The sequence below is a fragment of the Serinus canaria genome, chromosome 2 (genome assembly GCF_022539315.1).
Source record: "Serinus canaria isolate serCan28SL12 chromosome 2, serCan2020, whole genome shotgun sequence".
Classification (NCBI taxonomy): domain Eukaryota; kingdom Metazoa; phylum Chordata; class Aves; order Passeriformes; family Fringillidae; genus Serinus; species Serinus canaria.
In genome coordinates, this window is record NC_066315.1 from 139,714,642 (window position 1) to 139,731,033 (window position 16,392).

A 16,392-nucleotide genomic window follows, 5' to 3' on the forward strand; every position below is an offset into this window, starting at 1 on the left:
CAGGCGTAAAATGGTAACAGCCCAGAAGGACACAGTCTGTCAAAACTCATGGTGTAAACAGAGACAAAGAAAATGCCTTTATGATTTTGCAACAGATCAGAGAAGACAAGACTCCCACCTAAAAGCAGGTCCTTTTCATGAGTACTTTTAATCAACAGCAGGAGATGGTGTCACAGTGCAGCTCTCAGACAATACCCACGGACCTGCAGATCACAAGGCTTGTCTTAAGCTGAAATATGATTTAGCAAAAAACAAAGACAGTAACAGAGATTAAAATTTTAATTTAAAACTTTGCCAACAAAAATTGATTACAAAAAGGGAAATTATCTGTACAAAATAAGAAAGGAGGTACTCATTTTAACAAGAGACTGCCATTATTAATGTATGTGGGAGGACAAACAGCAGTTCAGGTCAAGTGACAAACTGAGAAACAAACAAACTGAGCTTGTAATATGGAATTCTGAAGTGAATTTTCCATAAACAAAGTAAGTTGACCTGAAGCAGCTCAGAAGCTAATCAAGGTTTAGAAGAAGTCTATTTTCCTTGCAAACCTTTTCCTCTTAATTTAGAGAAGGAGGACATACTTTTAGAAAGCAAGACCCCACACAGTGCAGTGGGCCAGTACAATGCCTTATGCTATGCTTTCTCTCACTGAAGCCTTCCTTTGGGCCCTCTGTACAGAGATATTCTGCAGTTTGAGTATGCCAGGGGTTTAACTGAGTCACAAACTATTTCATCTTCACTTAAAAGTTGGGTCCTGACTCAAAATGAAGACAAATGCCTTGGAGAGTGTAAAATTCCTATGACTAAAAAGACTCCTATCAAAATGATGATTCTCAGACTATTCAAGTCCTCATCAGATAACAGCTGTTGGTCAAGGATAAATCTGTATTTACAACACTGCATTCCTCTTTTCTACCTACCATTTTACACATCTTTAAAACTTATCACCAAACAGACAAAAATGGCAAGTGATTTCTAAACTCCAAGTTCCTGTAAAACTTAAGCACACAGTATAATCCTTACCAGTTTTCTAAATTTCTCCACAAGCCAAATCAACATAACTGAGTTGCAGTGAAGATATGGAATTTTTTAAAATTTCCAGTCTAACCGCTTATTTTCCACTCAGCTTTGCATCACTTAGTATTTACAAGTTTTTACACATTCAGAACCCAAGTTTAGTGAAGAAACAAAGTAGTAATAAAAATGTATCAGTCCAGATTCACTTCACCTACTTACAGTTACCTGAGAGACCCAAGTTGGGGCAGAACAGCTTTCTGTGCCCGACCCACCCAGTAAAAAAAGAGACAAATGCTAAAGGACAATTCATCAGACTTGAAATTTATCCTAGTGACAACGCTCTTCCTCCTCTGACTACAAAACAAAAAGTGAGCAACTACATTCTGACTTAGTCTTGGTTAAGCTTAGAGTAATTGTGTTCCTAGCTGAAGTGTTGGATTTACGTAAACCTAAGCCTTACTTGCTCACTAGCAGCTCCCAGCTAGGGAGTCAGGGACAGCTGTCTTGTAAGAATGCTGTGAGACATGCACAAGTCCTCCTTACAGCTGGGAAAACTGAGATAAGTAAGAAGTTTGCTCAAGAGCATGCAGTGAGTCAGTAACAATCAGGCATTACGGCTTCCTGGATCTTAGCCACATGCTCTGCCCATGGGAACCCAGTGCAAGGAAAACTACTGTACAGAATCATTCCCTTTTTCCATGTCAAAAATTTTTACCAAAAATAGTACAGATGCTAATAAACAGTGTATGCAATTTCTTATTTGACAATGAGAGTCCTGCAGTAACCTGTTATATTGTATCTTCACCCTGCAAAAGATTATTTCCAGCTTTGATTCTTAGACGTCTTAAAGCTTTTAAGATAAAGCTGAAGATTCAGTTAAACAATGCTGCAGTCAGTACTCTTAACTACAACAATGTTACATTTTCTAGTTTAAGCAGTATTTTTGCTACCCAATTTGGCAATCAAAAGAGAAACATCGAAGCCAAGAATTCACAGATCTGGGGGGGGGGAAAACATACCAGACTTCAGTTTCACCAAAACAAGCTTTGTAACATGCCATGAAGAGTTCAGAGATTTCAATTCTGTGAGTACCTGCTATTGCCATTTCAAACAAAAGGCCTCTAATCCTTAGACTTGCCCAGCCCATGATGTAGCAGGTAGGACAAATGCTGCATGGCAAGAAACAGCTCTGCTCAAAACACAGCTAATAACAGAAATGAAACATTTGCACTTTGCTTTATGAATGCATCAGAGAGATATCGCTTAAATAACGTTTCCAAAGTTCCTGGGACTTAAGCACAGCTATGGAAAAGGTCCTAACCATGGGGGCTTGTTTTAGACATCTGCCTCACACTAGATTCTTACTTTCCTGTGGTCAACAAAGCTTTTAACATACCAGGCAAGACAGAATACCACTAGCTTGTTCCATCACATCATGGAACAGGATACACAATGGATCCTGTTGTGACAGACAATACTGTATAAAGAAGGCTTATGTTTAATGGCAGAATCACACTGGACACTACTGGCTAACCTGGAGCAAGATCTACATTTTTTTCCTTCTGGAGTTTTTAATTTGCTCTTGAACCAGAAACATTCTTTCTAATCAGTTAAATCCAAGAGTACTGCAGAGAGCTCAGTTCTTAAGCATGCTCTGCACGAGGAACGGTCGGTTCTACGTCCAACTGACACCGAAGAGTTGCTGTTTCCAAGGGCAGGAATTCTTCACTGGTCCCCTAGCCGGAAACCTTGGCCCCAGTTGTGTCTTCCACCACCCTGCTGATCTTCTGCAGCCCTTCTCATGCTGGCAGGAGGGACACCAAAGCCAGACACTCCTCCCCTCCTGTTTGGCAGCCAGCGGTAACTAAGACAAACCAGAGGAGGAGGAGTTAGAGAAACAGCTGGACCTTGCAGGTAAATGCCAAGGCTGTGCTTTCTACTTTCCCATGCACTTCGTCTTAGCTGACACACTTTGTAATAAAACTGGCTTTTCTCAGTAGAATTTCAGAGAATTCTTTCCAAATCTAAGCTCTCAGCACACTGACAAATGAAAATACTGGGAAACTTCCATCTCTGGAAGTTTTGTATGGTAACAAGAGAATTGCACAGAAGCAACAATATTGAGGGCAGTTTCAGAGCTGTTACCACCTTTAAAGACATTTTTAAAAACATCCTTGTCTTCTAATCTTTATGGAAAATTAGGTTTACCAGATGGGCTAGCAAGCACAGAATTAGAATATAAAGCTTCCCTGTTCATTGAAACTTGTACAGAAAGTGTAACTGTACTTGATGTTACAAAAAGGGTTAACCGAGTTGCTAACTAAAGTTTGATAGAGGAGGAGTATTTGCAGCCCAAAACTATATGGACAAGGACAACTGAACTACAAACTTTGGCTTCTGATCATAGTGTTTCAATGCCAAAACAATGAACATATCTCAAGAAAAAGCACTTCAAAAATCAAGACTTGCAGTCCCAGTGAGGGTGACTGATACAGACTGCAAAGCAGAATAATTTATAGCCTTGCACAAGTCTACAGCTGACTATTATTGTTAAACATTGCTAAACTGGTAGCTACTATAACAATACATGGGGAAACAGAAACAGATCATTTACAGGATAAAATTTCTTATATATACCATCTGATAATTGTTAGGGAGTTCTCTTTACTGCAGCTCAATTCAACAGCAGAACTGACATTTATTCTCACTCTTAAGAGTGGGTAAAGGCATAAGCCATCCCAAGGGGCAACAAAGAACTCTCACATGGGCCATTTAAAAGAAACTCAACATTTTTTATGACTCATCAGCTCAGTCAGTATGAGAGTCTGCAGAAGGTTGACTTGGCAAAGTATTTTACACTTTACGATCTCACCATATATATGTCTGATGAACCATACAAAAAATTGGACTAAACAAATAGTGATGTAAAGAATCAAGTCAGCTTACAGGAACTGAGGTGTGGACAGAAAATTCCTTCCTCCCAAATCCATTGGATATTTAAACATTAAGAAGAAATACAGGTGTCCAACCAGATTTCCTATCAGCTCATTGATGACTCTGTAAAGCAAAAGAAAGACTGGTTTCACATGCTGTCTTCTCTGAAAATAAATGAGTGACAATCTTCTGTTCACCTGCCACCGGGCTTTGCTGGGGTCGTGACACACAGAAAATTTCCCCTCCCTCAGCATTTTGCAGCCTCTTCTTTAGAAGGGCCAACCTCCTGTGCCAACACATCAGTAGTCTGTTCCACCCTCCCCTCCCAGCCTCCTCTACATTCTGTATTGAAAACACAATTAAATACTTGGTTACATTGGGGAATTAGACCGTAGAGCGATTAGTGCCCAAAATAATCATTTGCAGAGCTAGAGAAGTTACTGCTGTTTCCACTGGACAGCCTGTCTCCTGCTGTACTGAACTGTTTTGTTCCCAGTTTTCTAAAAGCACTGCTGACTGGAGGCCCTTGAGTATCTTCTGTCATGCATAGAAACAGCAGGTATCTAAGAGCAGGCAGTTTTCACAAGTGACAGATGAGTCAGTAGGAGGCACAGCCAGAAAAGATAATTTGGTTTTGCTGTACTATCTCCTCCTTTTAGAACTTAACTACAAACTTGTAGTTGTCACTAATTATGTTACAGCGGCACCAAGAGGCCCCAGCCAATGCAGGGCCTCAGTGAGGGGGCCCACACTGTGCACAGAGGGGATTTCTGCATCAAGGGGTTTAGTCAAAATAACAAACAGAGAGACCAAAAAATTCAACAAGTGCTAATACGGCATGATGTGGGCTCACTGTATTTTCACCTTGTTTAACATACTGGGGAAAAAAAAAATCAGGTTGGAAAAGTCTGTGAGGGAAAGAAGTAACAGCACTATCAGATACAAGCTAAACTTTTTTTCTAAAGCCAGTAATAATGGCTGGTTCCAGGGGATGACATCTTGCTTTAGTGTATGTTACTTTCTTAGTACAGAGAAGGCCTAATGCATGGAGTTACTAGAAAATACACCAAACTCTCATTGCTCTCCCCTCACCTACACTCTATTCTCTAGTTCTCACATGCACATCTCCTCTTTGCTTTTATGTTAAATGACCACCATGTGACACTGAGCATTAGCAGTCAGATTACACAGTTTTAACCTTCTTATTTTAATATTACTCCTAAATTTAGCAGCAAGTTAAATAGCTGTAAAAGCTTTTATAACTTCAAATTGGCCATATAAGTAAATACATACGATCCACCAATGATGTAGTTGAATCCCAGAATAACCCATGGAAGGTAACAGGCCTGGAAAAGAATGCAGTGGAGAGAATAAATACAAGTTAAGGATGTAAACCTGCTCTCAACTTCCCACTGCACTAATAAGCATGATCATAATCTCAATGCTTTAGGCATTACACAGGTCCTGATCTATTAACTTAAGCAGATTCAACCTAAAACGGTCAGTCCAAACTGAGCAACCACTAACCTTTTTAGACAAAACATACTCATTCAAATATTATAAGCAAACGTGCCTTTTGAACCCTATGTTCCACAGCAAGTTTGCACCTGGAACAAAGACCTAAAGTTTTTTATTTTGAAAAGGTCTAGAAATTAACAAAAGAGCCTTCTCTACAAGATCTGACAGAAACAGCCAAGGGCACACAGAAAAAAAAACAATTTAAAATACCAACATTTTGTCACTACATTCAGCTTTTATCCAGGCTAAAGTTTATCAGGAATTTTTTCCTTTTCTTCAGAACAATGGATTGTCACGACATCTTTTCAGTAGAGACACACTAAGTGATACCACATGGAAAACTATGAACTTTGCTGCATCTCAAGGAGTATTCTCTGTGAGAGTACAAGACACCTTTTATAAGAGAAAATATTTCTATTTAGCCCCTCCCCCACTACACATGCACCTTATGGGGAGAAATCTTTCCAATACACTGTCTGACATACCTTAAATCTTGTTCCAAACCAAAATGATACAATCATGTCTCTGTTCAGCTGGGCCCACACATAAAGTACTGACATGATGAGTGGAATCATCAGCAACTGCAATGTTTAAAAAAGACTAAGTTATCATTACTTTCAGAGAAGGACAAGAAACTCAAACAGGCGGGAGGAGCTATGTTTCAGAAGTGGTTTGTAAGCATGGTGCATCACTAAAGTCCTTTCAGACTGCCCCAGAATCTTTTCCAATAGGTGCCCTGGATCTGTTCAAAAACTATTGAGAAAGTTAAGGGGGAGAACCTACTTGGTCATTCTCCTTTGCAGGACCATGCCAAAGCAAAGGGCTCCAACCTGTGCCAAGTGAAAGAACAGCTGCAGGGAGCTCTGCTCGTACCCACACCTCCAGCAGTGAGCCCTGTGCCACAATCATTGCAGGGCACTAACCCAAACACCCTGATCTGGGGCCAGGCTAATGTGCCAGATGAAGTGTTTTCCATCCAGCTGCCACCTCTGTCCCCATCCTCCTGAGAGCACCACAGGGGAAGGTGCTCCACTCAATCCCCATTGCAGGGTATCACAGCAGCCTTGGGAGAGGTTGGAGTGAAGCTGTGCTCCACACCAGGAGCTGAGGAGGTTTCCAACACCTCTTTACAGTGACTCTGCATTAGCTGATTGGCCTGTTTCTAGTGAAAGCAACACAAAGCACTGCTTTAGCATTCTGCTGATTGCTGAACTGAGGACAGGCTGCACCAGCAACATTCCCATGAACTGGCTGAGTGCTGTAACCAGCTCCAGGGTTTGGAAAAGAGGTTAAAACTCATCCCTTCAGGAGTGCTGCTATTTAACAGATTCCATATTAAAGCTGGCAACCTAACATCAATCCAGCCTTTCACAAGCCCTATGGTGCACTCTGACTCCCCACACAAGAACCTTATCTAAAGGTTTTATTAAAACCTTCTTTATTTTACTTAAAAGAAAGCAACATCTAATATCTGAACACATTTGACTTAGGAATAGAGGCCTAGCTATCCTACTCTATCTTCTGAATTTCAACAACAGCCATTCAAAACAAGTAAAAACCCTCTTGTTGTTAAGAAAAACCACACTTTTATATCAAAAAACTGATTCTTCTTTAATCAATACTTTGGATGCAGATAAAAAAAATTAGGTACCTCTTTAAAAAGATACAAATCAACATAAACAGTATATAATTTGTATAATGTGTGGGTAACTCCAGCAAGCTTTTCAAAAATTTCTGGTTATCTTCCTCACAGAAAATTGCAAATATAAAGTTATGGACAGCCCTTGACACAATTCACTTCAGACCAGAGATGCATGATCCCTGGTTTTGTCTACCAGGGAGCCAGAGGAGTGATCTAATAAATGCTAATACTAATTCTGTATAGAATACTAGAGATATTGGTGCAGTCTTTAGGTGCTGAAGACAGATGAAGATGAGAACAGCAGAGGCAGACTGAAGACATGCAGTTATCTGACACTCTGTTGTGTCCAAAACACACTTCTCAATTTTCACCCTTAGTATTTGGGGAGATAAGAATTATTTCACTGAAACCAGTTCTTAAGACCACTGTCTAAATCATTCTTTTGAGGATCTTGTACTGCACAGCTCTGGTCTCAAACTGAAGCTGCATTTTTCACCAAAAAAATCTTCTATTGGCAAGTAAAAGGCATACTCAACTAAATTTGAGAACATTAACAAACCCAAGAATCATTTTTAAATAAGAAAAATAAGAAAGCAGATCCACATTCATTAAAAGAAATAGTGCATAGGTGACATCTTGTGTCCATTTTAGTAGAAGTCTAAGCACTTTCTGACTGCACAAAGACACAATTTTTACTTCTTGGCTCCCTAACTAGGTTAGATCCAAGCTTGTGCCTTCAGCTGAAGCTAACCCAATCTGAAAAATTAACAATACACACACAGCAGTCCATTCTGATATAATCTGAACAGCCTAGCTTAACTATGTTCTGCAGTTAAGTCAATAATGGTCTCTACAAAGTCATCAAGTAGTCTTAAAGTTTCGTAAAATTATTATCTAAGAAACTGCACCACACTTACCTGCATGTCCATTACCAAGCCAGTTATCTGTCATTGCACCATGAAGGAAAATGCAGAAAAACCTGACAGACTACAACAATAAAAAGCTGCAGACACACAGAACACACGTGCAAAGATCTTTAATATTCAGAATTAATACTACACTGGTTTACGTTAAAATTTCCAATGATCTAGAGATGTACAAACTTTATTTCAATAACTGCTTTTTGGCAACCTTACAGGTGCCCACCTCAAGTCATTACCCCAAGGGCTGATGGGTGCACTGGCTTTTCCTCCCTGATGAAACTGGCTAGCTAGACTCAATCAGTCCTTGCACAAAGGCACATTAAAGTTTAACATCTGGATTCTTTCATTAGCCTAACCCTGACATTTTGGTTTTCTAACTAAAGAAATACCAGATCATTAAAAAATACCAATATATTGCCAATGAGTCATAGAAAAGAAGCAATTTCTTAAAGTGCATCAATGCAGGCTTTTAATACTCCTCTCCCACCTTGGAGCTCAAAGAAACTGTTCTAGTAACTGCTGAGTAGAAATAATCACTGAATGATTTTAATATGATCAGGATGCTTTTAACAGATCATAAATACATATAAAAGGACACCCAGCATTTTCCCAGATCATGCATCCAGGCTGATCCTTACATCACACAGGGAACAAGCAACTGGAAGCTTTTAAATGACTAGCTTGAAAGTCGGGTCACAATTACTTTAATTAAATGCTCACAGCCAAGAGCCTGCAATCATAAAGGCAACCTTCATCTTCCAAACAATGTAACTAAATGCACCTTGTTACAGCTGTGGCTCGACAGGACTAGCAGGAACTGCAATTCCCTCCACATAGTGGAATGCAACTAGAGATAATGCATTGATAAAGCATTTCTACACACCAGCTCCCCTGGTATCTGGTTCACACTGATGTCACCCCTCCCTTTTTTCCACCTGCTGTGCCACTGCAAATTGCTACAAGGAGGCAGCAAGAGCACAGTCAGAAAGGGAGCATCTCCAAGGATGGAGGTTCCACACCCTCTCCTGCCAATCATGCCAGTGCTTCACTGCCCTTTTGTGACTTTCTCATACTTAAATGGAATTCCCTGAGCTTCATTTTGTGGAATTGGGTATTCAGCTCCAGACCCCTCAGCACAGAAAAGACATGGACCTGTTGGAGTGGGACCAGAGGAAGTTACTGGAGGAATGGAACACCTCTCTTTTAGGGAAAGGCTGAGAGAGCTGGGGGACAAAAATGTTTAGTAGGGCCTTTTGGAATAGGACAAGTGGTAATGGTTTAAACTAAAAAAACAGCTGATTCAGACTAGGTGTAACAAAGAAATTTTTTACTATGAGGGTGGTGAAACACTGGCACAGGTTACCTGGAGAAATGGTGGATGCTCCACCTCCAGAAACATTCAAGGTCAGGTTGAATGGGGCTCTGAGCAACCTGATTTAGTTGAAGGTGTCCCTGCTCATTGCAGGGGACTTGATAACTTTTCAAGGCCCCTTCCAATTCAAACTACTGTATGATTCTATGACAACACCCTAGACTGCACAATCCCAGCTCTCCCAGCTTCTCATGTGACAGATGCTTCAACCCTTTAATCATCTTTGTGACCCTTCACTGGACTCTCTCCAGTACGTCCATGTCTCCCTTGCACTTGGGAACCCAGAGCTGGGTGCAGCCCCCATACATCTCTCAAAAGCTGGGCAGAGAGGAGCAATGCCTCAACCTGCTGGCAATCCTCTGCCTAGGGCAGCCCAGGGGGCTGGTGGCCACTTTGGCCATAATGGCACATTGCTGGTTAGTGGTCAATTTCGTGTCTAGCAGGACACCCAGGGCCTTTTTTGGAAGATGCTTTGCTTTGTCAGTCCCTGGTCTGTCCTGGTGCCTGAGGCTGTTCCTTGCCAAGAACAGGACTCTACACTACCCTTTGCTGAGCTTCATTCCTGGTCAGCCCATTTATCCAGCCTCTAGAGATCCCTCTGAATGGTGGCACAACTCCCTGGTTCATCAACAACTCCTCCCAGTTTCGTATTCAAGATCTAAAATAAAATTCAGGTGGTACAGGTCAGGTCACAAAAATGTTCCCAGCATTCCCAAACAAACAAGCCCCGCTTCTTCAGGAAGCTGTCTCAGTGAAATATCACAACACTGCTTTCACAGACTCAGATGTCTTGTACCCAGCAAGTAAAGGATCTCTCCCTTTCAGGGAGAGAATTTCAGGGAATGGCAGTGATCAGTCCTTTTGGCACATGGCAGCTTGAACACACTAAATTCAGTGCTAGCCCACCCAAGAGCAGCTCAGCAAAGCAACCCAGCCAGCACCAGGGACACTCACCCAGCATGTGCTCAGCTCCATGTAGGCAGAGCTCAAGTCCCCACACTGCACACTCCTGCGAACACATCATTAAGGGTTCTCCCTGCAAGCCACTCACTACCTTTTCAGGAAGGTTACACACTTACAAACTCTACAAACTTCTCTGGGAACATTTGCTACATTTTAAAACTGTTCCTTGATAAAACCTGGTCTTAGAACATACTTCAGGTGGAAACATGAGGACTAAAATATTTCTCAAAGTTTGATGATGAGAAGGATACAACAATGCAGATCCAGTTAAACAGGAGCATGAACATGTAATCTGCTGGCCTTCCATCAAAAGCCCCTGAAAATAAAAAGAATAATTTTGAATCATCAAAGGCACTACAATTTTGATTAAAAATTAGGACAACTTTTATTTTTCAGAGTCTAGGAAAGCTCAGTTAATAACAGCTGCTTTGCATGCACTCTGTGGTCTACAAGTATTTTTTAAATTTTAAAAAGCCTTAAAATAGAACAACCTACAGGACGAAAAATAAGACATTCAGCCTACTGCATTAGAGCACAAGCAGAGTCTATACTTAAAAAAGAACACACTGATTCTGGAGATAAGTAGTTTTAACTACATAAGACTTCAAAAATGGAGTTGGACCCCATCGTTCATATGAAACTGTGGGTTAGAAGCACAGAATTAGGAAATACATGTGCACAGCAAAAGCAGAAATATCAAGTTTAATGACTGAGTCATGTGAAAACCAGCCCTTACTTAGGCAAATTGCATCCACTTTGCATCATCTCAGCAGACTCAAGAGATGCAATGGTTTTTATACTCCAGAAAAAAACGGCACACATGACAAGGAGGGTACACATGTGCAGCACATTCTGTTCCTTCTAAGCTGTACTTGCTTGTCTAATTCACCACTCCAAATATGTGTCGATTTTTTCAGGACACTGGAAACAAAAATAATAGAGTAACATTCCCTGCAGGTCATATAAAATGAAATGATCTTTAGATGCTCAGTTGAATTTGAGACCTGACAGAGACAAGTACTAAAAAATAACCCTGTAGCAATTCCTTGCAATCATGGAAAGCCGAGGCTCTCACTCCCACTAACTGTAGCAAAAGGTTGACAAAGACCACAGCATCTATGCAAGAATTCCATCAACGTTCATATAAGCCCAGGCAAGAAAGGACAGCCTGATAATATTGCTGAAAAAGACCCAAACCATTGGGGGTGAAACACAGTGACAGTGGGAATGACAGTGACACACAGAGCATATCACAGACAACCTGAATTACATGCTCCTAATTAAACATCCAAATGCCTACAAAGAATGCCACTGCTTAATGTGAGTACTGCTCAGCTTCATAGAAGTATTCTTAAAGGAAGAAAATCTACTTTTGAGCATTAGCTTTTTAGAATAGCCTATGTAAAACAAAATTACTAAAATACCAGTTTTATTGTTTAAGTTCAGCCATGCAAAATGCATGACCGCAAAAAAAACATATTTTGAAAAATATATCAGAAAGTTTTAATGTTGTAAAACTACAGAAACTGAAGTTTTTTTTTTCCTTACAGTTGCCATACAACAAATAAAAACAAATAAAGAGAAGAAGCTGACTAAGGCTGTAGAAAGGCCAGCTCAGGAATCCTTCCAAAACTGGAAGAAATCAAAGCTATTATTATTCTAAATTTTTTCGCTTCTCATTGTCTACGAGAATGCTAATGAGAGTATTAGAAAAACCATTTAAGTTGACTTTTCCATGAACATCTAAGGAAATTGGTCTAAAAACTGCCAGAGAGCTCAGCACAGGTATGGGGTGAGCTCTACCCCATGGGTCCCTGCATGAGGCCCAGGGTATAATCCAGTCATCTGGGAAGAGCTGCAGATCCATCATCTCATCATTCACACAGCTGGGGAGTGAACTCTGCATCTTCTGCCAACTCTGTTGATATTTGCTCTGTTCTTCTCCAACCAAAGCAAAACAAAAACACACCAATCTGCTTTTCCTTTGCAAGTCATAGGCCAAACTGTTAGGAAAGCACAAGTACAGCACAAAACCATACAGGTATTTCTGACAGCTAAATTTGAAGCTGGCAGGCAGCAGCAGTGTATGCTCAGAAACCATGCAAAATGCTGAAAATAGAAGTTTCAGTTTCTCAGTTTCACAGACAAAAGGAGGCACAGACCAATGCAGACTTCCACCTGTAAACACTATCAGCAACTTATATACCTTCCAACTACAGAAGGATTCAGGCCTTTTTCAGAGAAAGGGCCAACCTAACCAAGGATTTCATTTATACCCAGAAAAATGACTGTAATATAAAAGAAATACACTGGTTCAAACAACACAGATGACTTCCTAGTTTCAAAATCCAGATCTGTTGTACAGCAGAAATTTACTGCCTTTCATGAGATTTTTGCCACAGCACGAACATCCAGAGCATTTTATAACTACATCTACAAGCAGTGAGGTCCTTAAATTTACATAATTAACCAGGAACTCTTACTACACACCTACCTTTGCCCAGTCAGAACTGTGAGCACTCTCATGTGCTCATCAACTACTGCAGACAGGCTCAAAAGAAAGCAGGAACCATTTCTAGCTATTAAACCAGTATTTAACTGTCACTAAGAAAACAACCAAATACAATCTGGCACCACTCCTGCCTTTCCCTACCACTCTTCTTAAGACTTAAATGTGATTCCACAATACTCTCTGGAGGGCAGGTCTACCAGAGATCTCCTCTCTTGTGGGACTTCCCAACATCACCTTCCAATGCATTCCCCTTCAGACCATCAGTTCTAGACTCCATCAGAATAATACTGAAATTCTTATTCACAAAGGCTTTCAGGAGGAGTCTGGCTTTGCAAATATTTTAATTATTTATGTCAACTGAACCAATTTTTGTCTAGGTTTAAAAAACTGGGCAGAGCAAAAGGAAACCTGTTTTGAAGCCACCTTGTATCAACAAGCTCCTTTGTTTGAGAGAAAGGATCTATTATCTGATCTCCTTTTTTTCACTTAATTTTTCTCCTTAACTGAAAATCCTTCTGCTGTCTTAACTTTTCCACATATCTGGTAGAGGGGTAGACTTCCTTTGAAGGAGGTATCGCTCAATTCAACACAGACAACAGAATAACACAAATAAGAATCCCTATTAAAACAAGAAAAAACTGATGTTATTTTCTCCCAATGGATAAGCCCATTATTACATCACACTCTATGATCCTTCTCTGATTAAAAAAATGAGGTACAAAAAAAACAGAGGTAAACATCATCTTTTAATCTGTCTCACTCTTGCTTTTAGTGCTGGATTTACGGCACTCAGATTTTAGTGCCGTAAATCCAGCACTAAAAGCAAGCACCAGGCCCTCCTATTGAAACAAGTATCAAGTTCAGATCCTAAATGGCCAAAGGGAAGGAGCCAGCCACAGAAAATCAGTTTTCAGAGCAGTTTCACACTGACCAACATAAGCTGGCACAGAGATGAGTCATCTCTTATCCAGGCAGGGTTCACCAGGTGCATACAATTTAATGGACAACATACCTGTTTCTAGTCGTGAGGAATATTGGTACAAGAAATACAAATTCACTAAGTAGAGAAATCCCGTTCCAGGTCCCACTGGGAAGAAGAAAGTTGCCGTTATCGGCCGCCAGATCTGTCCAGATCAAAAGAGAAAGATCTATTTATAAACTGCAGAATGAACTCACGTGCACAGGCTTTTTATTTACATTCATTACTTGATAATGAATGAAAACTTGGAACACCAAGAAGAAGATTAAAAATAGCCCAAGTATTGATTGTTCCTGCTTCAGCAGCTTTTCTAGTTGCAGTGTTTTCTTTCAATCTGCTAAGCAAAGCTATTAAGACTACACCAGAAATAACACACAACTTTTCAAACTGCTTTCCATCACATCTTTGCAGCAGTGAGTCTTTAATGCGGTGCAAAAGAGATTCACTGGCAAGGATGCTACCCTGTTTAAAAAACAGCCATACAAAACCCATTCTTCTCTGTTGAACAGAGGCCAAAGAATCCACAGCCTTTAGTGTACCATTCCAGACAGCATGTGCTGCTCTGAGCATTTGGGATCTGCTCTGGGACAGTCTCCCAGCTATGAATATTGGGCATAGCCAACTGCATGGCAGCATGTAGCAAGGACAGAAAATGTCTGGTCATTCATGAATGAGCTCTTTAAGCAGCAATATTTCCAAACTGAGTATTAGGGTCCTGAATATCGCAGTTCAGGAAGGAATAACAGAACTAGAGGAAAAACCAGTCATTTAGCTACTAAATTTTGGGAATAATACATGAATCAAGGTACAGAGACAGTCATGGCTTTAATTTTTCTTTTCTTCAGTGAAGATATAATGAGATGATATAACAGAAATTTAAAAATTGAAATCTTTTCTCTTCCTTCGTTTTGAGCTCCTCCAATGAGTGCTCTCCCCCAACACTGAACCTGTAACCTCACAGTGCAAGGAAAAATATGTCCAGTTTGAGACCACTTTTGATATTGTTATTGCACCCAGAAACACTGCATGTCTGATACCTCAAGGCATCTGATGTTAGTTTACAGGGACCCTATCTAAGCACAGAAGCTTTTTCAAATTCCAAACCAGAAGGTGCAAATGCACTCTGTTACAGAATCACAGAATATGTCACATTAAAAGGGACCACAGTGGGTGACCTGAGCCAACCTCCCTGTTCAAGCAGTCATTCTATAGCAGATGACACAGGATTGCACTCAGTTCTTGAATAACTCCAGCCAGGGAGATTCCACAGCCTCCCTGGTCAGTCTGTTCAGTGCATGGTCACCCAGGTCAGGTGAAACTTCCCGTGCATCAGTTTCTGCCCGTTTGCATTTGTCCATCTTCTGCCATCTCCCTTCTGATACTTACAGAAACTGCTGAGGTCCCCTCTCAGTCCTCTCCCCTCGAGGCTGAGCAGGCCCAGCTCCCTCAGCCATTCCTCATCAGAGATGCTCCAGTTCCTTGCTCACCTTTGTTGCCCCTGCTGTACCCACCCCAGGAGCTCCATGTCTCTCTCGCAGCACTGCCTCAAAACCTCCTGGGCCGGCTGCAGCCTGGGGTGTTTGCACACCCTGTAAACCCAAAGTTGCAGCTCCCAAAGTCACAGCCACACGATGACACAGAACTGGGCAAGTCACCTGTAGCCACAGCCATAGAGCTCCTTGGCACAACAACCAATGCCTATCAGAACAACTCCCACAAAAAATGTAGGAAAAACGCACCAGAATGAGGCACAAGTCAGATTACAAGGCTGCCAGGGGCAACAGCCCTCCTTCTGTCACCCTGGCAGGGACGCACAGCCCGTCACCGCTGTGGGGGCCCTTGGGCCTGCGGGTTGGGCCCGCATTTACGCGGTGCTCTGCCCGCAGGCCCTGTACAGGTTGAGCGGGAAGGCGGCTCCGCTCCCGCCGGAGGGGCTCTGGTCACCCCGGCCACCCCTGGGCGCTGTCTCGGTGCGCGGCGCCTCCAGCGCGGCCGCGGAGCCGGGGGAGCGGCCGGCCCCGCGCGTAGCCCCAGCGAGGCCCCGCAGCGCTGCCGCGCACTACAACTCCCAGAAGACCGCGCGCGCAGCGAATCACAGCGAGCTACTGTGCGGGCCCCGCGGGGCACGCCGGGAGCGGTAGTGCGGCCCGTACCTGGAAGCGGTGGATAAAGGCGTCAGGCCAGAGGAAAAGGTTGACGGGGCTGACGAGGCCCAGCTTGCCCACGAGCGGAACCGCGATGGAGCCGGCGAACCAGTAGCGTGTGATCAGAGGGATGCTTCGGAACCAATCCCCCAGGTCCGACATGTTGCAGCCGCGCCTGGCCGCCGCCCAAGCCTCGCCGCGAACCGGCCGCTGAAGAAGAGACGAGACGAGGGCTCAGCCACTCCCGCCGCCCGGTCACGGAGGGGGACCCGAACCAGACGTGGCGCCACCGAATTCGGCCGAGCCGCCGCCGCTGCTTCCGGCCCCGCCCCAGCAGCGGAGAGTCCCGCCCTGGGGGCGGAGCGGGGAGCGAGCCGCTGCTGGT

General features: G+C 42.4%; 1 protein-coding gene across 2 annotated transcripts; it reads right to left on the reverse strand.

The window, feature by feature from the left end:
- Positions 1–264: 264 nt before the first annotated feature.
- Positions 265–16,353, reverse strand: DERL1 (derlin 1). Of its 2 annotated transcripts, none has more exons than XM_009087903.4 (8): positions 16,017–16,353; positions 13,897–14,008; positions 10,624–10,688; positions 8,032–8,058; positions 5,958–6,053; positions 5,248–5,300; positions 3,967–4,077; positions 265–2,884 (listed from the first exon to the last, which is right to left on the reverse strand). In XM_009087903.4, exons 1-8 carry the CDS (start codon positions 16,167–16,169, stop codon positions 2,746–2,748), a joined length of 756 nt encoding a protein of 251 aa, XP_009086151.1. In that variant the 5' UTR covers positions 16,170–16,353; the 3' UTR covers positions 265–2,745. The 2 variants fall into 2 exon arrangements, with proteins under 2 accessions (XP_009086151.1, XP_050827157.1); XM_050971200.1 differs by lacking the exon at positions 16,017–16,353 and adding an exon at positions 15,603–15,754.
- Between the last annotated feature and the right edge of the window lie 39 nt (positions 16,354–16,392).